The sequence below is a fragment of the Anabas testudineus genome, chromosome 12 (assembly GCF_900324465.2).
Source record: "Anabas testudineus chromosome 12, fAnaTes1.2, whole genome shotgun sequence".
Lineage (NCBI taxonomy): Eukaryota > Metazoa > Chordata > Actinopteri > Anabantiformes > Anabantidae > Anabas > Anabas testudineus.
In genome coordinates, this window is record NC_046621.1 from 7,460,639 (window position 1) to 7,486,359 (window position 25,721).

General features: G+C 40.2%; 2 protein-coding genes across 3 annotated transcripts; one reads left to right on the forward strand and one right to left on the reverse strand.

The window, feature by feature from the left end:
* Nucleotides 1-3,397: 3,397 nt before the first annotated feature.
* Nucleotides 3,398-8,596, reverse strand: LOC113159881 (inactive phospholipid phosphatase 7). The gene is made up of 3 exons (XM_026356852.1): nucleotides 8,408-8,596; nucleotides 7,506-8,252; nucleotides 3,398-4,974 (listed from the first exon to the last, which is right to left on the reverse strand). Exons 2-3 carry the CDS (start codon nucleotides 8,008-8,010, stop codon nucleotides 4,586-4,588), a joined length of 894 nt encoding a protein of 297 aa, XP_026212637.1. The 5' UTR covers nucleotides 8,011-8,252; nucleotides 8,408-8,596; the 3' UTR covers nucleotides 3,398-4,585.
* Nucleotides 8,597-9,417: 821 nt separating this feature from the next.
* Nucleotides 9,418-19,419, forward strand: fam78ab (family with sequence similarity 78 member Ab). 2 transcript variants are annotated; one of them, XM_026354892.1, is made up of 3 exons: nucleotides 9,418-9,899; nucleotides 10,752-11,055; nucleotides 14,508-19,419. In XM_026354892.1, the coding sequence occupies exons 2-3, from the start codon at nucleotides 10,793-10,795 to the stop codon at nucleotides 15,031-15,033; spliced, it is 789 nt and encodes a 262-aa protein (XP_026210677.1). In that variant the 5' UTR covers nucleotides 9,418-9,899; nucleotides 10,752-10,792; the 3' UTR covers nucleotides 15,034-19,419. The 2 variants fall into 2 exon arrangements, with proteins under 2 accessions (XP_026210677.1, XP_026210676.1); XM_026354891.1 differs by lacking the exon at nucleotides 9,418-9,899 and having other exon boundaries at nucleotides 9,912-11,055.
* Nucleotides 19,420-25,721: the final 6,302 nt, after the last annotated feature.

Genomic DNA, 25,721 nt, shown 5'->3' on the forward strand with positions numbered 1-25,721 from the left:
CGCTGCGTCATTACGTCACCTGAAGACGTAAGCCGGGAAACGGCGCCCCTGGTGGTCGACGTCAGCACTTACAGAAAACACCCTCCATGAGTGTTTTATGTTTATAAAATGACCATGCAGAAAAGATCACTGCAGTCAAACTCCAAAAGGACATTATGGTAATATTTGCATTTAAGGAAAACAATACTATTGCAACAGCTGTACTGTATCCCCAGTTTATTGTAATAAACCCTCCTGATGACAATATTGCGATAGTATTGATAAACTTGCAGGATAGAATTAAGAGATAATTAAAAAAAAAAGCTCTCACTGTTATGTGCGAATAGGTACTTCAACAATATACGTGTAAATAAAACATTTGTGATTTTTAGGTTGTGCCAGAAAACCTATACAAATAAGGGACGAAAACATGAATCATTGTTCCACCAACTCAAAAAAAAAATACCACTCATGCCACCAATATATGAACGAATATAAAAATCAGCTAGCAGTGACTGGAGACCAGTTTGTAACTTGAGTTAAAAAGACAATGTTTACCGTGTTTACCCTTCATTTTCGCGACTGCTCCACTCTTGCCCTACATGTAGATGTACATATAGACTAGATCTTGTTGTGACAGGACACTATATCAAAACAGATATTCTAAGGCAGAAGAAAGGAAGATGACACATAGACTAAAGTAACAGGCTCTGATTACAGACAAAGAAAAACAGCACTAAAATGCCAAATTGTGTAAAAATATCAGTAGACTGACACTAGTTTGGAAACTTGTTCAAACATTTAAGTTAGTACATTTTGGAAATTAATGAAATTATGTCAAAATGATTCCTTTTTATGTACAGGAGATAATCGATTGGGTAATTAAAACATATATTGCCTCAAAAGGAAGAAAAAACACTGATAGACATTAAATAAACACTCACATCCCTTTCCCTGTGTGAACCTGAAGGCATCACTATTCCGTTAATTATTGGGTTAATCTTTAGTGACTCTTTCAAAGTCTTCAGTTTTAGAGGGAATTCTTTTCCTGGCTCATACTGTAACAACAGATGTAATTGGCGATGTCTCCTGTCACCTTTTTCTTGACAAATTATCCTGATGCCACAAATCTCAGTGGTCCTGCGCCACCTCACTGGTTCTTTGATGCATCTTTTCAAAAGAGGTTTCTTTGTTTTCCTCAGAGTTCAACTAATTGCACAAGTTGCTCGTATTATCTCTGTCAGATCTAATTAATATTTGGTACAAGGAATTAATCACAACAAGCAAATGTGGCTTTTAAGACTCTCCTGTTAACTTAGGCTAATATAGTGCCAAAATAATATTACATTAACAAAACATTTTAATGGACATCAATACATATGGTATATACTGTATGACACTGACATGTAAATACATTACAGCATTGCCAAGGATCATGATCACAGTTAATTGTAAAACCAAGCAGATTTCTCTAGAGGGAGCACTTGTCTTGACTCTGCCAACCATTCATGCAGACTCTCCACATCTACTAGCTAATTTAGGTTTTGTAAGTACAGAAGTCGCAGACTTTAATGTCGCTCAAATTGAGATTTCATATTAACACAATCATGTGAAGATTAGTGTTGAACTAAGTCTGTACCCCTTCAATCTCTGAAACAGTTTTTGTGCTTATTCAGATTTGAGCAGCTGCAGATGGAAGTTCTTCTTGTAAAATGAAGAAGTGACACTTAAACTGAGAAATGTAAAAAACAACAAAAACAAAGCAGATCTATAATGACGGTCCATGTGACCAAACAGCAGATTAGACCTCATTTCAAGTTTATTCGACAACTAAATCCACCACACCAGTTTGGCTGAACACAGTTTTTAGGGACTTTATTTTATTTTTGTTTACTTTTGACGGATGTAGTCAAGTTAGTAGGTAGTAGTCAAGTTTTCATGGCCAGTCACAGACGTTAGGCATCATAGTCAGAGCTACACAGAGATCAATGCACTAGGAGAGTTGTGTTGTCTAATGTTGCCTCAGTCCTCTTTATAAATAACTCAGAGCATGACACAAACAGAGCCTGAAGACACAACAGCAGGACTGTGGTGTCTGTTGAGTCATTGCATGTGGACCCTGCAGAATTAGGCTCGCAAGCACTATCAGCACATACTCGCTGGGATATTTTGGGAACCTGTGTTGCAGGGTTATACAGGCCTTCACTTTGGCACAAAATCAAACCTAGATTTTCTAACAGGCTGTAATTGAGTGAAGTTGCTCAGCTCTGAAAACTGTAACTCAATACACGGCCAGAGTGATAGCTGTCCGTCTGAGACATGTTGTATAAATATAACATTTATTTTACACTGAGAAAATGTAGAAAAAGAGTTCACATGCAGTATACCATAGTGTCAAGTTAGGTCACTGTCTCTTTTTGTTTATCTCCCTGAATCTCCTTTGGTGTATACACATAGATATTGCATCATGTGGAAACTTTGTGCTGATATGAATATTGATGATAATGATAATAATGTCTACACTTTCTGCCTCTGCTTCTTTAAACTGTTTGATTAAACATTTCCAAAAGTGAAAATAAAGACTTTTGCTTTAAATGTACCTGCTATGTCGATTTCTTCTTCTTCTGATCTCAACCAGTTCACACGTAGCCAGATAAAACATATTTATAATTATAACATTTATTATTGCTGAAATTTTAGAAATAAAAAAACCCATTTGAACTTGTGCCATCTGACACCCTCCACCGGAGAGTTTTCAAAGCTGTTTCTGTTCCTGCTAACGGCTTCAAAGCACGCACCAGTGCATTGGTGTTGTTTCCTGTCAGATTTTCTGTGGCAAGAGTAGTGTGACAGGAAAGTAATGTGAAGTGCTATGTGAAGACACATAGCCGTTTTTAGAGTGAGAAGCAGGGTTGCTGTCTGACTCATATCTAATTTAAGTAAACAACTTGGTCAGAAAACGATATTAATGCAATTGACAGTGACAGCGTCTTTTGATAACAAACCGCTTTGCATGTTAAAACTTTGTGTTAAAACTTTGCATACTGTGCAGAGCAACCATGTACTGTAGCAATGTAAATGGCTGAGGTGTGGGTGGATCTTCATATTTTGTAGACTGATGCCAGAAGATAATGCTGCTCAGCATGAAGCACATTCTTATTATGTGCAATGAGTAGTTGCATTTCTATGATTTAATGTAAATTCACAATGCTTGGAACTTCAAAATGATGTTATTACAGGGGAAAAAAAGTAGTGAGAGAAACTTTAAGTGGTCACATGGACAGTTTTAGCGCCCACAGCCAGAAAGAGTGTAACGGTCTTGTCTGAGGTTTCAACACACCACACTTCTTTATTATTTTGCTGACCAAGTTGTGCACCATGTGATGCCTCACAGTGCATGCAATATTTAAAGGTTCTTGTGAAAAATTTTCTCAAAATCATGATTAGCTGATTCATTTTATTTAAAAACTGTTATGAATTTATGTATAATCGAGTTTTTCTCATTGCTGCATGGTGACTTTACAGCCACACAAACACAAAGGCGTCCGCATTTTAGTGACAGTTGACATTATTTTAATAATAAGATGAAAAATCAATGTAAAAACATGATAGGATCATCAAACTAATGCACTGAAATTGTTCTGCCACATACAATATAAACCCAAACAAGTCTCATTTAAAGGTCACTAAAAAAGGTCAGGGAAAAATGGTATGATTTCTGCACAACTGATGCTGAAAACAGATATTTTTTGCTTTTTGCACTCTTAGAATCAGCACAGCATAGAATCACTATCAGCCACAAACCAAGGTAATGTGAAACAGCTGCTAATGAAGGAAAGGAAGAGAAATATCTGCTATAAAAATGTAAACTAATGAAAGCAGAGATGGCACATGGGAGGAAACTAAATGAAAAGTAATACAATTCTATGAAACATTGTCATATTTGATAAATATAATCAAAACAGCTAAGTCTCATGAGCAATATACAAAGATAATAGTCATGCCAATTAGAAAAGATGTTAAATATCAACAATAATTTTATATATATTTTAGTATTACATCCAATACAATCATATACCAAACGTCAGTGTTCAACATGGTTTAGGTTTCACAAACTTAGAATAAAAGCAAAACGATTTTTTTAATATGTGAAAAGAGGAAGAAGTAACAGAGAAGAGAAAGTAAAAGGAAACACTCAGACGCAAGAGACAATCTGTTTAACATAAAGGAAATCAGACCTTCAGTAGATGAACAGTGTTAGGTTATGAGCATCAAAAATCAAAAACACTTCTTAAAAAGGTAGAAACTTTCATCCTGCATGTACATTTCACAAAATCATTGTCAGTTTATTATTAGGGCTTAGTTTAAATGAAGGGGAAGAAGAGGTGTGTGAGTAGCTTTGACTAACACTACTAGAATTTGTGAAGCACTATGAAAATCGTTTAAGGTGACCTGTCTGTTTTGAGTGTTACATGCAAGCCAGCATCTGCATCCAAATATGAATCTGTCTCAGTTTGCAGCCTGCAAAAAGAATAATTTAAAAAAATGTACTTCACAAGACCTCGGCTAAGTTCCTGACTGGCAAGCAGAGCCTTTTATCAAAAGCTTAGAAAAACGGGCTCCAGCTCAGTGTGCTTATTGAAATAAGAGTCTGGCAGGTGTTTGACGAGAGCCACACTGTCTCCATCAGACTAAAGTGGAGCATGCCCAGTGCAAAGCCGCACACCATGTCAGTTAGGTGGTGTTTTCCCAGCAGCACCCGGGACATGCTCACCAGGAAGGCCCACACCACCAACAGGATACGAAGTGGCACAGCCAGGACGAGGTGAGAGAGCAGGAATTTGGAGACCATGGTGGCTCGGCTGGCGTGAGCTGCAGGGAAGGAGTAGATGTCCAAAGCGACACAGTCCATGAACCCTGGCGTCATCTCCCAGGGTCCTCTGCGCTTCACCAGTCTCTGGACTCCAGCAACAGTCATGACATCAAGGATGAGGGCTGAGGATTAAAAGAATTTGTTTATATGCTATTACCTAGATAATGTTGGAAATGGGTTCAGCAGAAGGATTTTTTTACTTAAGTGCTAATACAACAACATAAAATCTTCATTATCTGTCCTGCATTAAAATTCTAGAAAGTATCATCAGCAAAATGTTCTTACATTAAATTATAACGCTATTTTATTGCATAATAATACTGAAAATCAATGTGGACCGAACATTCACATTCACACACTCAACCAGCCGTACGCTAAATAACTGTCAGTTGTCTGACATATTGGTTACGCTCTCCTACTTCTCATTCCACTTGCCCACTCGCTGTCCTAACAGGGCCATTATTTTAACTTTCACTGCAGCTCCTAAAAAGCTGTCATTTTCATGCCCACTGCGAAAAAAAAAATATTAAAGGAAAACTGAAAGGAACAAGAGGTGGGCAACAATGAAAGCTTACTCGGACAATGAAACTGGTGCAGGCCCAAGCAATGACAAATAATGTTATCATCTGTAAGCACAAACTGACTGTGATGATTCAGTACGTCTTGGTAGGTCTGTTTTGTTTGTAGTTGCTGTCTATTAAAATCACTGCTGTATCCTGTGCAAATGCTGGCCTTTACAGACAGTTACTTCTTTATCCCCCCCGTGTGTATTTCTGCTCTGCAGTGGGTGCTGTCACTATGGATTTACTGAACACTGTTGTTTGGTGTGACAGACAGCACAACCGCAGTCAGCACAGCGTAATAACATGTTTGAAGTCAGCCCCATGTAGTCAGTCAGCGCCGAGTTATTGATCACACATAAAAATGTTGGTTCTGAGCTGCGAAACACTCTTCATCACTATGTAAGATCCTGAGTGTTGAACACAGACTTACTCTTCAAGCAGAACATTGAAATGGAAATGGAAAGTCCATCTCCTGCTGAACTGCAAAGGGGAGTGGGTAAATCAGCTGTCAGGTTGCCACAAATCGACTTTTCGTTGTGAACAACAATGGCTATAATTTCTCAAAGTACCAAGTGAAGATGGAGTACAGGCACAGCGCTGAATGCTTGGCCTGAGTTTCTGCTTTCTTACTGCAGCAAGAGTGAGTGAGTTTAGTATATAACTGACTCTGTGACTTCCTATATATTAATGTAGATAGAGCTAAGGCAATACATCTGTCTAGCACATCTAGACAGCAATGCAAATGTTCTGCATGTACAGTTGCAAAAATATCCAGCTTGAGCTTCACTGTGTCTGCCTACTAGTCACACATTTATTTATTTTTTTTTGGTGGACAGGCAGTAAATATTAAAAATGTTTTTTCCTGAAGACAGCTGCCTGCTGCAGCCAAAAGCTGTGAACCAAAGCTGCAACGCCGGGAGCAAAACAAGTAAAATAAAGCTCCAGGTCTCTTTAGGTTTGTCATCATGAGCAATTCATGTCGCGTGAAATAATAATAATGGGTATTGCTGTATTCTTTTAGGCAAGACAGGTAAGCAACTTGAAATATAATGCTAAGTACTAAGCAGTGTGTTCCACCAAGCGTAATGAAAGATTAATTACCAACAACAGCAGCTGTGTGTGCATGGCCTAATCATGTCTGTTTGTTACTGTCACTACCCCTGCAGGTCTCAGCGAAGATACAAGGAGCTGGGCAGCATCAGACCCTGCTTTATATATGTCTGTATTGTTGTATTAGATTATCTTTATTGATCACAAACAACGTCAGCTGCTTGCTGTGGAGTTATGTAAATATACGTGGCCCGCATGGTGCACACTTTATCAAGAGCGCTTATTTAGTTGCTGTTGCAACTTCCTTGTCCTTAACTGAAATGAAAATAAAACAGCCTCAGTTAATGCTTGAAATAGTTCCATCTTTCTTGCACATGTAATTCATTATTTTAAATAAACATGGCCGCTTTGAGAAATTGAGTAATTAGGTCAATGGAGGAACTGAGTCCCACTGAGTCTAGTCTGCAGTTGATAAGAGTGGGAACATCCTCTGCACAGTCAAGGTCTGTTTTTGGAGTCTCTGACATGCTTAACACCCTTTAAGACAGTCCCAGCCATTATGTGACTAAAGTGTTCTCAAAACACTTTGTGGGAACTACACAGTGAACTGAATCAAACCATTGTTGCCAGACATGTGATGACATTATTGTTACATGAAAATAGAATCTTAGTCGGGATTACGTATTAACTTAACACTGCTCAACATGATATTCTCCAGACAGACGTCAACAAACCAGATATTATCCTGGACCGAATAATGAACAGTGTCACCAAACACAGCAGTGAATAATCTGTGTTTCAAGACAAATGAACAATTCAATACTGGATCAACAACAAAAAAACTATTTTTATGTATGAACCCAAACAACTAAAAGCTATTTGAGGGACCTATGTTTGAGGGTCCTTGAAGTTTATCTCTTGTTTTACAGCTAGAACATCATAATATCAGATATTTGTGAGGAGTACTTTGTATGAGACTGTATTATACATGTCACCATTGCGTGTTTTGGACAGATTGAGGAGTGTGGTGTGACATTTACCAAGCAGCAGGTTCACCAGGACCTCTTGTCCAGCCAGAGTGTTACTCCTTGTGAGACACACGAGAGTGCCAATGATCCACGTGATGCCATGACCTGTGAGCGCCAGCAGAGCGACCATGGAGCGGCAGCCTCCCCAGGAGGAGGTCGTGTAGGCGCACACCCCCATGCGCTTGGACAGACAGATGTCAATGGCAAGGAGGGAGTTCATCGCTATCCCCTTGAATGAGGGGTTCAGCTGCATGCAGTCTTCCTCTGGCATTTTGTTGGGCTCTCTCCTGTCTTTACTGCCGCTGTCGGTAGGTTCTTCATTCTGCTGGCTTGCTTGGTGCTTGATTGGACCCGGTCGCCTGGTGCTGCCTCGGCATACTGAGGGTGCGCCGCCACCGCCGCCACCGCCGCCGCCGCCTCCGCGACCGGGTTGATGGTTCAGGGACATGAACTCAGGTCTGCTCAGGACGTTGTTTCTCTCCCGTGCGCTGGATCGCACATTGTAACTCGAGGGCATATTTGGACAGGGCCAAGTTCTCCTCTGTGAGTGCAATAACCGATTGTCTATCTGCGGAAGATAATTCAAACGGTGCGAGTTCACTGTGTGACAGTGAAATGTCCCAGAATAAACCCCCTACAGCAGACCTTCCCCTCCGGTGGCCTTAGAGATATATTTAGACCCGCAGGAATGTGCGATGTCCATGCTGTTTATAACGTGCAGCCAGGGAGAGTGTCTTGAACGGACCAATCCAGTGGAATCTGATCCGAGCATGGAGATAAAATAACAACACGAGCACTTTATTACGCACACACATATAGAGCTAACGCGTTTCACAGCATGTGAAGCTTTGCAAAACAAGCCCAGTGTAGAAAATGTGCAAGAAATACGCAAAAATGCGATGTTGTCATCTCACCAGGCATGAAGCACACAGCATCGCTCCACATCTCCCCCCGCAGCCTCCATAACACATGCAGCCTGTGATGCAGGGGGCATCCGAAAAGTTCTCAGACTTGACAAAAGCATCAACAAAAGGGTGATGAAAAGGCAGCCGAGCCACCAGCCAGCGCTGCGTTGGGTTCTTCCGTGCGGATTTGACGTCACGTAAGGCTGCGCGCAATCCCGGTGCAGCCTCTGTGGTGCGCTCTGCTGGAGCGGAGTTCTCCAAGGTGCTTAAACAGACACAAGGAGGATTTCCAAAAACTGTAGCGCTACTGCACAAGAGGCAAACAAAATCAAACAATTAAGGACAGCATGTGGCCGTAAGCATAGTAATAAGCTTCTGAGTTTGACCTATTTTCACATGATACGGCGGAAAACACAGCGAAATACAAATGGAGCCTCATTTTCATCACTTATTATAATAATACGCCCTCCCATCACTTCCTGTAGGAAACAGTAAAATCTAATTTATTTGAATGGTGTTAAAAGGCATCTGATTTTCAACTTGCTTCCTATAGTTTCAAATTGGAGAAGTACGTCTTTCTGTCTTCCTTAAATAATAAATCACACTGTACGTCGAGCTGAAAAACTCCACATGATGCCATAATCTGCTTTCAGATTCAACCAGATGATTTCGTTGCTTATACTACAGAATTGAATGTCACATTTTAGCATCTTTGAACAAAATATAATAACTAAATAACACGTTGCTAATGTGTTGATGATGGACAACGTGTCCTCTCCAACATCACCTCCATCCTAAAGGATGAAATGTTGTTGTTAAGTGTTAAAACAGATCACTGCAGGGTTTGGTAGCTCCACTTGGACCAGAAGCTACTTGGCAGTTTAAAAACTGTGCTCGGATTTTCACGATCATTCAAGAACAGGACTCACACGCCGCAGCACCGATCACCACGTTGCCTACATTTCCCAGCATGCGTGCGCGTCAGAGGGGAAGTGTCGAGTCGAAGATACTATAAAGCTGCTTCCCAGGCTTGCTGAAGTAGACCAATGTGCAGCGGGGTGAACCTGCCGTGGGTAGCGATGGGACGAGCACGGAGAAATGACAGCTTGTGCAGGAATCTGGGCTGAACCGCATCCCCGCGCAGGAGGACTGCAACTGTCCGCTCGGTCGAACTATGTGACAGCTGACGCTTCTCCCTTCGGAGACGCTATAGTTTTTTTTTTTATTTACTTTTAAGATCTAATAATGGATCCCGTCAAATGGGTGCTGAAGTTGACCCGGCGGTGTCCTTTGGATGGTGCGGTGCCCTGTTTCAAACTAGATTGCAATGCTAGTGGAAATGCTACCTCTCGCTGTGGGACGGAGAAATAATTTGCGGCAATAGAGGGGAGACGCGGGTGTGGAGGGGATCACGGAATTACCTCTGTGACCGAAGGACTGTGAGAGCCCCGGATTCCCCCCGGCTGAAGACACTGGAGACTTTGCAGTGAACTGTTTATAGGTAGACTTCTTTTTGCATGTTGTTTTTTTTTTTTTTGCAGGCTAAAAATAGACCATAATTCATGCAACTGCACTACATGAACCGTTAATCCGCGTATGTCTACTGACGCAAAAAAAAAAAAAAAAAAAAAAAAAAAGAAATAACGCTCTTAAATCGTTCAATTACACTTTTTTTTATTGTGATGAACTGAAGCTACTGCGGATTAAATTACCACGCAGCTCTACTCAGTGTGGGTATCTCATCTGAGCTGCCATTTGTCGCTTACGTCCGGCTTAACATTATTCAAATATGATCTGTCACCAGCTGGACATAGAGGTTTAACCATTAGAGTAGTTGAGGGATTAGAATATACTGAAATAAAGAATCACACGACAGGGACCATGACACCAAGATGTAACACTAGTCGCCTTTTTGTTAATTATTTAGCTCAGAATTAACCTGAATCCTTTACGCGCACCTTTCCAAATGGCGCACGTTGCCAGAAGGCCAGGTCTTTTCTCGACTTGAGGAGGAAATGACTTGTATCTTGACAGCAGGAAAACATCAATGCACGGATGAGGGAGGGAGGTTGTACCTGCGCTTGTTTGGTGAAGTTGCGTTTTACGCACCGGAAAACATGCGCTCTAGATATGACGGGGTTCTAGATCTGTCGTCTTCTTGTTTTCTGAAAGTAATTTTTTTTAATCAGAGATGCATGCATTTTAAAGAGACGCCCTGCTGAAGGCTAAATATACTAAATTCACACTTTTGATTTTGGTAAACATTTTAGGGGGGGTTGGGGATGGGGGGCATGATGTGGATCAATCTGTGGTGATTTTCTTGCTGTTTCCATGCGTCTTTCTTCTCCTCCAGACCTCTGGAAGTTGTTGTGGATTGTGTTGCTATTTAATGCAATGGGCTGTATCCAGAGTATCAGGTGTAAGCCCAAGAGTTTCCGAGACAGTATCATTGTCCTGGAGGTGAAAACTTGCATCGATTCCAACCCTACCAGCATCGACGAGTCATCCAGCGTGGTCCTGCGCTACCGGACACCGCACTTCCGAGCTCATGCCCATGTCCTGGTGCCACCAGTAGCCGGACAAGAGACGTGGACCATCGGCTGGATCCAAGCGTGTAATCATATGGAGTTCTACAATACTTATGGAAACAAAGGGATGTGAGTATCGTGGGTTTTATTTGTTTGTTTCATCATTCCTTGTAAAACAGTTCACTGTCAAGGCAGTTGCTGATCAATTTTCTGTTGCTTAGCTAATTAATTAATCGACTAATCGACTATGTGTGTTACTTTAATTGACACATGAAAGTACTGTAGTTTTGGTTTTACAAATATTACTCTTCAGTAGATGTGAAACTTGGCTATGATGTTCAGACTTATTGCAATAATAATAATAATAATAATAATAATAATAATAATAATAATAATAATAATAATAATAATAATAAAAGCATAATGCACAACTGCATGTACAATGGAAACCTTATAAATATACAGTTTTGTTGTGTCCTTAAGACAGTATTGTAGGATTGTGCCTGCAGGACTGTAGGCTACAGAAAGCTTCACAACCAGACAGCTACAGTAGGAGGACATTGTGACAACAGGATTGTTTAGCTTGTCAGTACAGTTATGTACTGTTACAAATACAGTAAAATGGAGTTGCTTCAGTGTTGAGATTGTTCTCTGTCCTTCTGTTTATGACAAGTAGCATTCATCTTGTGTCCTGTGCTGACATGAACCAGCTGACATATATCCAGAATATGCTTTATCTGTGGACACTGCAGAAGAGGATGTTTGAGTGCTGCAAGTCTAAGATTAGAGACCCAGTCTCCTCCCCAACACCCCACCCCAGTGTGACAGTGCATGAGTATGTGTGTGTTTCTGTGTGTGTGTGTGTGTGTGTGTGACTGTGTGTGAGGGGGCAAGAAAGAGGTGGTGAGAAAAAAAGAGTACCACAAAATCCAGTCTGATCAGTGCCCTTTATGTAAACTGGGTCCTGTGTGTGATCTCCAAACTCTAAGCAGAATACCTGAAGCCAAAAACATTCAAGTGAATCAATCACTAACACATATGGTGCTAAACAAAGTCAAAAGTCTTGTTTGGCCAACGGCCCAGAGTATTACTCTGATGTGAAACAGACAAAGCTCAGAAACTAATATGAACTCATAAAATTACAAATGCAAACAAAGGTGAGACATGTTGGTTTAAATGCTTAGCAGCATTTGTGAGCTGTTCAAGAGCAGAAGAGACTAAATTAAAGTGGTTTAAGAGGCAAAAATAAGGGATAGAGTTCACGAAAGCCACATCAGCAAACAGTAAATACAAAAGAAGTACGAATGACAGGAAACAGTTGGAACAGACATAGCACATATTCAGTACATGCTGAAAGGCTTCATCATCCAAACAGATGAATCCAGATGCTCAGTTTTGAAGTCGCTCTTAGGATGCAGGAGATGAGTCCACTCCAACTGCTGAGACTCTCATATTAAGTAGTTTCTTTGATGGTAATAAAGCTTCAGCCCGCTGTAATTGAACAGAACAGCTGAGGATGGTAATGTGGCTGATTTCTCCGTTGGCTCTTGATGATCTGCTCTGGATTCTGAACACATTCATTGTTCCTGTTTGTTGAGGTACAGTTTTGAAGGTTTGGGCAGTAGGTCCTTTTCATAAACAGACTCACGAGTCAATTAGTCTGGTTATACCTTTATTTTAAGAGCAACACTACAGTACGGGCCCTAAAAATATAGGTACAAAAAGGGGAAGTGTGAAACCAAAACTGAGGTGTGACCCAATATTTCTTTGTCATAAAAGTGAGATATAATTACTAACAACAATTGTAGAAATGCTCTTTTTTTAAAATGACACTCAACCGTGACACATGAAATGTGATATAGCACAAACAAAACCAACTGCCAGCCTTCTTGGAAGGCTAGTGTGCTGCTCGACACACACACATGCTTACTTTTATCGCTCTTGGGGACTTTACACTGACATATTCAATTCCTGGAAACCTACCCCAAACCTAACCATTACCATAACCATAACCACTACTTGCCTAATGCTCACCTACACCTAAACTCTCAAACCATGTTATCTCTTTAACATTTGACTTGATTCGGGATCAGTACTGGCGCCCCCCAAAAGAAAGTCAAGTGAGTAATACACACATATCTTATTGATAGAATTTTGATGTTTGCAACTTGCAAATCGATGTGGCGGCAAAGTTGCAGAAACAGGAAATGAGTTCCCACATTGCTTTTGTTGAATCTTCTCAATAAGGGTGTCTGCAAATGTCTGGTAATTCTAGTGCTGTCATTAGGCCTCGAAGAGCTTTCAGCTCTGATGTATAGAGCTTTGTTTAATTTTTTTATCACATTATCAGACTTTTAACTTTAACATTTCTCAGTAGACGTTCTTTTACGTGACTGTGGTTTTCTGCACTGTCTATGTGTCATGGAGGGCAACAACATCTTCATCTGACCAATCAGCAGCAGGAAAGAGGTCTGAATGAACCACTGACTGACACCCATTGTTCATCTGACTGCTCTCATTCTTTTGTTAAGCAAGTCACTTACAATAAGTGATTCACTGCAAAATGGTTGAGTACCTCTGTAGTAAGAACTGAGTGGTAAGATGTTCGTGACACTTAAACCACCTTACAGCAGACTAGTGGCAGAGACAAAAAAAAAGAAATTAAAGACACAAACAGGAAGTACTGTAAGCTACGTTTCTGCAATGCTTTCCCCAGTAATGATCAAAGTTCCTCAGTGAGAAGACGACTCCACGTTTTACCTGTGTGCACTCTGCACTGGTTGATGTGCATCTGCTCGGCTGCTTTTGATGCTCACCATGAAACACTTGCTACTGGGACAGTTCATGTAAAGCAATTCAAGCACGGGACTGGGTGCATTTTTACAACATTCACCGCCTGTGCATGTGAGGCAATGTGCAAACTGCATCAAGTACAGTCATCAGAAAAAATAAGTTTCCTCAGTATTTTCACTGCTGAAATAATTAAATGTTGAGTCTGAATTCATAACATAATAGAAAATTGCTGTAAATTGCTTTGCAGACATCGGTTGAGAGGATTAAGTGATTTTTCTGAACAGAAATGTACACACACAAAAGGACGCATGCACACTCACTGACACGCACGAAGGGCCGACTATTATCATGCCTGACATGTTAATCTCACCCCCTGGGTGAATGCATAAATCATAATGTGAGTCCAGGCCTAAGCAGAGAGTTAGTCATGTGGTTGCTGATCACATTGTTATCTCCTCTGTTCATGTCAGGGGAATGAAAAGTAATCTTTTTACAGCTGCAAGTGGAAAATTGATAGGTGGACAGACTAGAGGTACCAGGTCACTTGAGTTAAAAGTGAGTGTCGCCTGCTGTGTGTCAGTTTGAAAACTGGTGAAAGGACCCAGCTGTGAGGCTTTGACTGAACTTCTTACCGTCATGTGTTGTCAGACACTCGGTCGCCCCACTGAGATGTAAATTCCCAGATATATCATGTATAAGCTGATCTTCACATTTTTGATTATTGACACTTAGTGTATGAAGCTCTGTTTCTGATGTAATCCTTCTCTGTGACTCCTTTCCACTTCCAGGTCAAGCTGGGAGCTCCCTGATCTGCGTGACGGCAAGATTCAGGCCATCAGTGATTCAGACGGGGTCAACTATCCTTGGTACGGCAACACCACGGAGACCTGCACCATTGTGGGCCCCACCAAAAAGGACAGCAAATTCACTGTTAGTATGAATGATAATTTCTACCCCAGCGTCACCTGGGGGGTGCCGGTCAGCGACAGCAACGTGCCTCAGCTTAGCAGCATCCACCGTGACCAGAGCTTTACAACCTGGCTGGTAGCCATCAACAAAGCCACGTCAGAAACCCTCATCCTGCAGACAATCCGCTGGAGGATGCGGCTTCACATCAATGTGGACCCAGACAAGCCTCTGGGTCAGAGGGCTGTACTGGATGAGCCCATCACCCAGGAACAGCCCCAGATCCTGGGCAAGAACGAGCCCATCCCCGCTAATGCCATGGTCAAGCCCAACGCCAATGACGCCCAGGTGCTGATGTGGCGGCCAAAGAATGGTGTCCCCGTGGTGGTCATCCCACCTAAATACTGACCTGTTTCACTGACCAGACTGGCCTTGAACATACCTTAACAGTATCATCTCGTATTTGTTCCCTTTCTTCTGTTCCTGCTCTTCACCAGCTCTTCTTTGAAATTCATTTTATTTATTTGTGTTGTTGTTTTGTTATTCTCTCTTCACTCTCTTTTAAAACAACTGGCAAAAAAAAAAAGACCAATTCAACCAGCTCTAACAGAAAGAGCAGCTGTTGCTTCGAGGTGGGAGCCAGTTGAACGTACATTTGAAAACTGGAGTGAACAAACTGCAACCATTCTACCTTCAAACTGGGTCGGGTCTCACTGTGCTAAATGAAGTCATTGCAAAAATGAAAAACAAGAGAATTTGTTTTTTTATTATTTTAAATTTTATATATTGGCCATTTGGGCCAAGTGACATGAGGTTTGTGAGTGTGGGTGGATTTAAGAATTGTATACATGACATATGTTAATATGCACAGATGTTGTGTATGAATACCAGTTGTGTGTTTTTTTTATTTTCTGACCAGGTGGGAGCAGGTGCATTTAATTTTGTTTGTTTGTTGTCACCATGTGCTAAACATGGCAAACTGCACTGTGTGACACGTTGGATTCTAGTCCTTTTTTTTTTTGAGAACATGCAAGACATTTAATCCATGCTGCCTTAAGTTTACATTGCTTTCCATTGCAGACTTTTTAGCCTTAAACAACGTGTAATGCAGTATTTTCGCTTATTTGTCCTGTCTCTTCCATACTGTTGGTGCTGGCGCGTGTGGGTTTAGGACGGGAACGATACCGAACTGAATTTACCTGACAAATGTATTGTCTAACAAGCATAACCAGCATCACGTGTAGACACAGTTGCACAATCAGGATAACTAGTCGTGTTTCAAGTGCATTATGCAACAGACGAGAAGCTCTGTGCAGACGGACGTACAGAGAACATCAGTAAAGCCGACCCTTGTCAATAGCACTCAACACACTAAACTATTTGTACAATAACAACTCGAGCAAAAGGGAATCAAAAGCACTGAGTCACCCTCATTTCATTAATTTAGTCTTGGGTGTAGCGTTTTCCTTTCTTTATACCACTTCCATCTCAGGGCCCGTTTTTCACTTCCCTTTCACTTCTTCTTTTTTTTTTTTTAACCATCTTGTCTTGCTTGCTGTCTTTGCAACAGTAAGTAAGTGTTTGCATTGCTCATATTGAACAATCAATATTTTTATTAATCAGCAGACACATACAGTTCAAATAACTGCTGGGCGCTGGTCATATTTTGTGGCTTAACTCCAGTAGGGGTCCTTAGGCAAGACCCCCTTACGCTTACCCTGCCTTTGCCTTGTACCTTGTATCTCACTTGTAAGTGTCTGCTAATTGACTAAATGTAAATGTAAATCTATAACATCCCTTTTGTTCTATAATATCACGATCAAAACATGGCAGTCTCTCATGTCCCTTATTCTTGATCATCTGTACAGCAGTGTTTTTTGTCTCACCCTCCCCTTCCTGTCCCCAGCCTTCACTTCTTCTTTTCTCTGGCTTTTTATGTGTTGTCTGGGCTGAAAAGCAGAGCAGGAGGCATGCAAGTTTGATCCCGACTGCTCGGTTGGCATATACATGACCCACTTCTCTGCTCTGCCAGTTGTAGCTCCCTGCAGAAATGTGAGACTTGTCTCCCTTTATTTCACTGCCAGCAAATGTAAGACACATATGCATAAACAAACAGCTCTGGTCAGCTAAATACATCATTAAAAGAAATGACGCCCGTTTAAATGTTCATCTTAAACGCAGGCAAAGGGAGACTGGATTTGATATCTGGTGTTTTTATCTCCTTAGCACAGGAAGCCAAAATATGGGTAAAAAGTTATCTGTGCGCACTTTTAAAACTCTGTTAATGAGCTCTGTAAAAGTTTGTCCTGTTAATGGCCAGCTTGCAAGTTCTCTATGCTCACCAAGTCCCTGTGTTTTGGCTCCAACCAAAGAGATAATTTGCATGCAAGTCTGATCTGCTCATGTATTTCACAAAGATCTGTAAGCTGCTGCAGTTTCAGTGTACTAGCATCTCCATGCTATCGACTGAACAGAGTATTCAGCCTTCAGAAGTGTTTGAGACCATATTTCTTTGTGTTTGGATATTCAATCCGTTCTGCCATCGTAAAATAGAATTATTGTGTGACTGGACAAAGTCTCACCTGGATTTCTACCAAGACTGTAATAGAATAGCATTTGGGGAAATATGCTCAATTACTTTTTTGATGAGAGTTATACTTTAAAAGATATGTTGGCTTAACTTAACATAAAGTCTGGAAACAAAATCATCTTTGTCATCAAATATCCACTGTTTATAAAAAAAAGCCATTCACACAAAATGCTAAAAGCTCTGCAAAACACTATAGACTAGACTAATCAAACTATAACTAGCTGAACTAGAGGTCAAAGATCAAATGCATTCATGTCATTTGGTAAATCCTTGGTGTTATATATTAAATGCCCCTATATGTGGCTAGACTGACATGTCTGCTTGACTTGTGTAACCACGTTAGCCTCAGTGAGGCTAGCTGGGGACTGCCACCACAATTATATCTGCAGTGACACACTTACATGCCCTAAATGGTCTGAACTGTGCCGAGCCGTGCTACAGTGTGCAGTGCAAGGGCGAGCTGGAGCCACTGGTGAAATTTAAATGAAGTCAAACACCAAAGGTCAACGGTTGAGAGTTTGTGTCTGAGGAGCCGTCACAGCCCTAAACTGTACTGTAGAAAGTCAGGGGGCTGTGGGGGAAGGTGATAACAAAGTGAATCCATTTAGACATCAGTGCCAGCTTTAAATAATGTTGACATTTGCCAAGCTCTCAACTTGCATGTCAACCACAAGTTATTTAAAAATTTGTGGTTTGTGTTGAGGGCCGAGGAGAAAACTGAGCCTAATATAGTACAGGAGAGTTTTACTATTGTGGACAGCCTCATAATGTCTTCCAGTGACCTATGGACACCATGGAGAGTACTCGAGCCTGACTATGTGTAATGTAATTAAACCCTGACACGCAGAGTGGCCTGCTCTCTCAATGTGTGTGTGTGTGTGTTTTCATGTAAAAGTACCTTAAATCCCATTGGAGGGATTTAGGCAGGATGAGGAGTTTCACTGATGCGCTCTTGCTGTTGTCGAGTCATGATTCTTTCTCTCTCTCTCTCACACACACACACCCAAACACTCATCGCAGTGGAGGTTACGTCCTTGTCATAAAACAGGGACAGAGCTTGCCCTCACAAACACACACTCACACACACCCCGGGGGGGAAGGAGCTGGCCTGGCGTGGTATCTGATTGTTACAGCAGTGTCACATTGGCAGTGTGAACTAATTTATCAGCGCGGCACGTGGACTGATGTGAACATGTGCACAATTGACAAAGCCATATGAACAAACACACCTGCTCACTAACAAACAGGAAGTACGTATCGTTTGTGTTGTTAAACTAAAGTAAATGCATTTTAGTATGAAAGAGAAACTGAAGGATTGAGGTCACAGAGTGGGTGCCTGCGGACTGTGAACAGCATTTCATGATATATTATAAGAAAAGTGCACCAAGAGTCGTTACTGTTACTGAATCAGTAAATATTGTATTAATGATGTGTATTTAATGTTCGGATTGCAGACTTCATGTGTTGTGCTTCCTTCAGAAAGCCACAGAAAAACAAAACCATACATTGTTTGTTTGTGTATGGAGGACATAAAGTGCCAAAATTGGACAAAGCCAATTAATAGGACATGGTCAGTGACCTCTTGGCACTAAATGATAGACCTGTTGAGGTTTTTCGATTATTAAATGCAACTAGCGTATTTGTATTTTCAAAGAAACGTCACAAATGCAAAATGCAACCATGTGGGCCATTATTTGTTGTCATGTTTTCTGCTCGTAGGGCTGTGCCAAGCAAAAAAAAAAAAAAAGTCTCCTCTCCTAAACCCACACCATTACAGTTCTTCTGAGGGCTGCTAACTTTTGTTGTTTTTTGTTGTGTAATTATTAAACCCCCATGAGATAACCCTTTATTTAAACCAATAAAACATCCCAAGTTCACACTCAGGACCACCTGCCTTCCTTTCCTGGCGTTTACTATTAGTACTACCCCACGAAAAAGGAAAGTTAGTATTTGATTTGAAGTCCATTCACCTTGCTGTTCTCCTCATTTCAGAAAGGAAATAACTTCATTAAATTTGACCTCAGATGTAGCACATGAGATAATATGAGCGATGTATTTTCTCATTTTGTTTGATTTGTTTTTGAAAATACAGCACTGAAATAGTTAAAGCAGTATTTGTTCTTTTGTTCAGCTTTGACTTTTACACCAATACTTGAAGTTCTGGCAAATATTTTAAACTGTGAAAATGCACAACATGGGTCAACCCTGAAATAATAAAAAAGAAGAAGAAGAAATCTCTCTCTCTCTCTCTCTCTCTATATATATACGTATATAGGTCTTTTTCATGAGTGAATAAAATGTACAAATACTTGTGTTGTTTCTTCTTTTGTGGAGATATTTTACCCCATTGGTATAAGCGAAGACCTAAAATATTCACAATTCTTGATATAACATGTGTCATTGTAAGAACAATTATGGCAAACCTTAAGCTAAAGTTAAGTTTATATTTAAGCTTTTGTAAATGTAATTTTTTGTTATTATTATTAATATTATTATTAGCCAACGTTACTGCTCTGAATAGAACATTGTAACTGACAAAACAACAAGTTTCCTTTGCTGATGTAATACTAATTTCATCCGTACACATGTCCTTTCAGTGTGGTTCATCTCAACATGTTGAACCAGATACCATAAAAAAAAAAAACAGTCACAAAGACCCTTCCTCTTAAGTGCTGCATTGAAAAATCTTGAAAGCCTGCACCATATTTGCAGATGCCAGAGGCTATGCATACTCTGCTGAGCACATGATGTACTGTAGGCTGTGGCTGGTGGAGAGATTCCTATAGCATCTGAAGGGATGTTATTACTCCATATACTTTAGTTAATAGCAATGAAAATTGCTGATGAAAGCAATGTAAGTATATACAGGACATAGAGCAGTGCGATGTGCACCAATTGATATAAAGGGAAAACATGAATAGATGAAGAAAAAACAAACGCGGATGTGTGGACTGGACAGCACTCTCCACTACCATTATTAACAATCTTCATCCCTCCAGAGGAGTTACTGAGACCTGCACTGGACCTAATTTGATGGCTCGTGGTCACCTTACATCTCACTTAGCCCTCCTAGATTTCTATACACTTATATACAACAACTGTACTTCCAGAACTTCAAATTGCATATTGAAAGAACAAGATCATCGTAATTTCATGGTTTAGTTATTGTTGATACATCTCACAAAAAAAAGTGTTGGTGATATGTTAATATAGCTGTTCATCAAAAGTTATCCAAACAGCAGGAAATAGGAGAATTGTTGGGAACTTTTCTCAGTTGTGGAGTAATAAACATTGGGTGGCCATGTGAGGATTTACAGCTCGGGGGTTAAAAAACAAACTACAGTTCTCTTGCTCATTGCAATAAAGAAACATGTTTTCCCAAACAATGTCATTTATTGGTGTGTTTAACAACACAGGCACACATGGTAGTAGGATCTGGTTGTTGGCTTTACCCTTTTCCATGCCAATAATTACAATACAAGCTATACCCAATTGTTATAGTTAGATGTATGTATGTAATTCTGAGCATTTAAAGCTACACTATATATGATTAGGCTTTGGAAACTCCTAATATTCCACCAACACACAAACGTGGGTCGAATGAATAATATATATTAACTTGAAACGAGTAATTGAATTGCAAGAGGGTGTATACTTATGCTGAACAGCAATGCCAGCAGAGGAGTCTTTTTCAGCCCCTCTGCACTGCGTCTTTACTAAATTAAGAAATGCCATGACTTGGTATATTTAATTAATATTTAATTATTCTGGGAGCTGATATTTTCCTTTTTAAATATGGAGGTCAATGACTCACATTTTGTTTGTGCCTTTAGTGTAACAACCCTTTAACAGTGAAACAGAGGGGATTTTAAACCGATTCTGTACTTCCGATGGCCGTTTTGCTCAAACCATTAAAGTCCACCATCTTGTACATGGGAACTTGCTGGACTCTTTTCCAGACCTGTAGCTTTTACTGTGCTATTCTTGTCACATTCCGGAGCTGCACATTCACAAGCTATATTTACAGGCTCTGGGTGTGTGAGTATGTTGCAGTGTCTCCCTGCATACATCCACCTGTTCCTATTTGTAAGAATAGACATAATCATGGCGTGTCTGTATCTTTGGCACCGGACATTACTAGAAATACTCCAGTGGTGTCAGTGCTAGAATAGTTGCCTATCCTTCTTTGTCATCTGTGGAACACTGGTCTACTAAAATGTGTCTCAATGGTTTAGGCTCACTCCGATTGCATCTGTTTATCAAACTTGACCTCCATACAACTATGTTGTAGTTATATACTTAATATTACATTCACACCTGTCTGAGTTATAGTGCTTACACACATTAAAGAGAATAAAATGTCCAATTCAAGGTTCAATTTAATAATTAAACCTTTTTTTAATACTAATAAAAGTACAATAATAATGCTCCTGAAGTTATAAATAGTCACAGTGGCTTTAGGTTTGACTGAAAATCCACAAAATAAGAAGTGAACATCCTCTCACAAGAATCACACTGCTGCCTAAAAAAGTTTGAGTTTTGTAAATTACATTTAGGATTTTTAATTAATTAAATTATTTAAGTTATTTAATAATAAATGTAGTGTTGTTTAAAGCTCCTCATGCAGATACCCTGCAAAAATGCATTATTGCCTGAAATTAGATGAATCATTGTTAAGCCAGGCGCTCACTTTGCAACCTCTACAGTTATGTAAGAGATCAATGTTTAAACTACATGCATATCGAAACTGTCTGTCAAGCCCTTGAATAAAGACCCTCACTATACAGTGCAATGTAATTTTCCATTTAAATCAATGAGAGCCATTAAACACTGAACAGCCCACAAGCAGCGACAGGGGCACTTATAGGCAACCTTTACTCGCAAGCATTGTAATTACAGCCTGTGATGTAGTTGGATCCTACACCTCCCACTCGTTGCCAAAGGCTTTTGTAATAAAACTAGACATCACAAGCAGATCTTGAGAGAAAACATCCAGAGCCCTTACACAATTACAAGCTGAACTACTTTATAAGGAGTTAAGATCAACACCTGCCAAACCTGTCCCTGCCTTGTCCATAAATCAAATTCTATGAATATTAATATCCAAGTTTACTAGGACTCTATTTTTATATTTTCTCATATGTTTTTTTTCTGGGTGCATTTAACCATTTTATCATTGAGACCCGTCCAGACAACACTTGAAGCATTCTTTAACGTCAGTTTGCTTAGTAGAGACTGAGGGTTGCCATGTCTTGTCGTTCCACATCACAGTGTGATGTGTAACACCTCCATAAATCAACAAGCTCCAACAAGAAGACTTTGAGTTCTAGGCAGGTGCCTTCATTAATTATTACTTGGCACAACTTTCCCCATTAAGTGTGTGCTCATAGTAGCTAATGGTTGTGTTAACACTTAATACATTTAGTAAGGATTTATGGGAAAATGTAAGTCACAGATTTGGGGTTACCAGGTTTTTGCAAATCTGCTGGCTTGTGTTTAACCCTTTGAATATTGTAATGATGCACTGATAACTGATGGTAACACATCTATAACTTCTCAATATATTTCTGCTATTAGTTCCACATACTTGATGTTAATGTACAATATGTGGTTCAAGTGTTAAGTCATTAGGAATTGTAGTAAGCAACATGGTCCAATCAATTTTGACATGACGCTGTCTAAAAAGATAAATATAGATAGATGTTGACATTTTTACTGAGAATCAAGCACCGATACCCCAAAAATGTATTCTTTTATGGGCAAATATGAATGCATGTTTTAACTTATGTAGCTCATAAGTTAAAACATGCATTCAAATTAAAGATGCTTGCCCATTGAAAGAAAAAAAAAAAGAATCCACAAATAAGTGAATTAATTATACCAAGTGTTGACGTAAATACTCTCAGAAGGATATTTAGGGAATCATGAGCTGACCAAGCCTCCTGCTGCACAAGGGATCCCATAAATTCCATCAAAATCCCTGCTGCTAAATTATGGTGCAGAAGCTTCAATTGTTCAATTGAAAAACAATATCATTTATACGTAGCTGATGAACCCTGGGTGGTGACGTAGACTAAAACTTGTGCTCGTACTGGATTCGGGTGTTACAGAAACAGGGAATGTTCACCTGAGTGATAAACTCAGGGGTGACACTGGGACACTTTCTTTCTCAAAGAAAAACAGCTTTCGTGGCCAAGGCGAGGGCAAACTACTAGTGCACGTCAGTGCAAATGCACTGGGGATGTCTCACATCAGTGGTGCAAGTCGCTTGTTAAAGTGCCACAGGCGATAAAAGACTTATGATAACAGTGAGGAGCTGAGGGCTGAATATGGGAAGGCAGGTAGATATGCTGATATATGCAAAGCCAGGTAGCTATTAGGATACCATTTATATATATATGTATGGTATCAAATATTGGCAGTTATGTATATGCAAAGTAGGTGTTGAATTTGCACCTTTTTTATGTTGTGGCACACATAAATGGACAAGGGTCAGGGCTCTTTTTGGCAAACTGAACAGAAGTTGATTGAAATTAAAACTTTCTTAGTATCTGGATAAGTAGTGGCACTGAACTCCATAATGAGTGAGTTAAAGAGAGAGGAAAAGTGAGGGAATGTAGGTAACTAATGGTGAGGTTGCCTTAGACGTATTGGAATAGTGGCTCAGATGTTATTTATCTTGCATTATGTTCAAGTCAGCGCTGCTACAATGCTCAAAGCTTTACTTAGCATTTACGCATGAATAACGACTGATCATGTCCTTATTTTCTGCAGCTTCATAGGAGTCTTTACAAGAGAATGTGACAGCAGTTAAAGGAAGAAAACATGCATAGCTTGAGGTAATGAATGGGATACAATAAAAATATGTCAGTGCCAATATGAGCACAGTTCAGAGCAAGCGCTGCTCTGCAGTGTTTCACTTCATACTATGCACTGATACTGTTTGAATACATATTAATATTTAACATGTTGACAAAGTACAAAGCGAAACTTCTGCTTTAGATTTTTTGACAACGTGACTGGTGGCAATAGCAGCAGGGTGAATTGTGTTTAGAGCAATATTATCTGCTCAAATTCAGCCAGCTGCTTCATAATTGATTGGACAAAGCCTCACAGTGCAGAAAGACAATGGCCTGAAGAATACTGTCTAAGCAACCCAAGACTTAAAGCACAACAATCTGATGTTCTGCAACGGCCAAATCAATCATTTGACCTTGCATTAAACTTGCATTTCACATACTGAAGGGAAAAAACCCTAAAACCACACAGGAAGTGAAGACAGCTGCAGTAAAGGCCTGACAGAGCTTCAGCAGGGAAGAAACCCAGCATCTTATGATGTCAATGGTTTCCAGGCTTCAAGCAGTCAGTGACTGCACAGGAACCAAGTACTAAAACTGACAATTAAATTTAGCAGTATAACCTAACTGTAATTGTTATTCTCTGGACAGGGTCAGGCTTTGTAAAAAAGCAAACCGCAGCACACAGATAGAAGAGAAAGAGGGAACAAGCTGCCCTGTCTGTTACTGGATTATTGGGTGTTGATGATCTGTGTAGACAAAATAACCCATTAGGGAAAATTGTAGCATGATCTATCAGAGGAACCGGTGCTCACAAAAGCACACTCGCCTCACACAACAGTGTGACCTGAGCAGCCTGGCTGGTACACTGTGCACAGCACGAGTGACCTGAATCATTGGCATTCACCACAGAACCAAAATACTGATCACAAAAAACATGCCTGAAGGCCAAAAAACAAAAAAAACAGAACAAAACAAAAACAAAGGACACACAGGCAACACAGGGAGGTGATGAATTTGTGAAGCAAAGCGGGGAGCGCTCAGGAGCTGCTAATCATCACTTACTGCTGGGTGGGGGGCAAGAACAGAGGATGAATGAGGGTTGGGTTGGAGGAGGAGCGGTGGATGATTTAGACTAAGCTATTTTTATCTGGATTCCATGAAGACAGCTGTCATCCCCCCCCCAGTGTGTGAGAATATCTTTCCCCACTTTACATCATTAGGAAGTTTGACACAATAAGTAGTGTCACTATCACGTATCTGTGAAAAAACCAACCAACCAATAAAAACAAACTACACTTTAATGCTTTCATAGAGGCCAGTTGTTGAGTGGGTGCTGGAAATCTCATAAGCTCATCCGCTTTAGCTGAAAGCATTAGACTTTGGGCTCCATAAATGCCCGTGTGCCTATGTAATCTGCTAATGTGTCCAAATGTAATTCTTTAAATGAGATGTCAAATAGGTGCGGATGTGATGAATCCATTATGTCTCTTAAGAATAATAATATTAATAATACAAAACACATTACAATACTTTTTGGATTTTTGGTTGTTTGCATGGTCGCATGAGCCTGGGGAACCACCAAGCAAGGTATCATGGGAAAAAAAAACTGAAGACTGCTGGGGGCTGCAGAGTTGACATTTCAGCAAGTGTCTACTACTACAGGTCACACGTTGTGACCCTGACATTCCTGTGTCACTTCAGAGAAA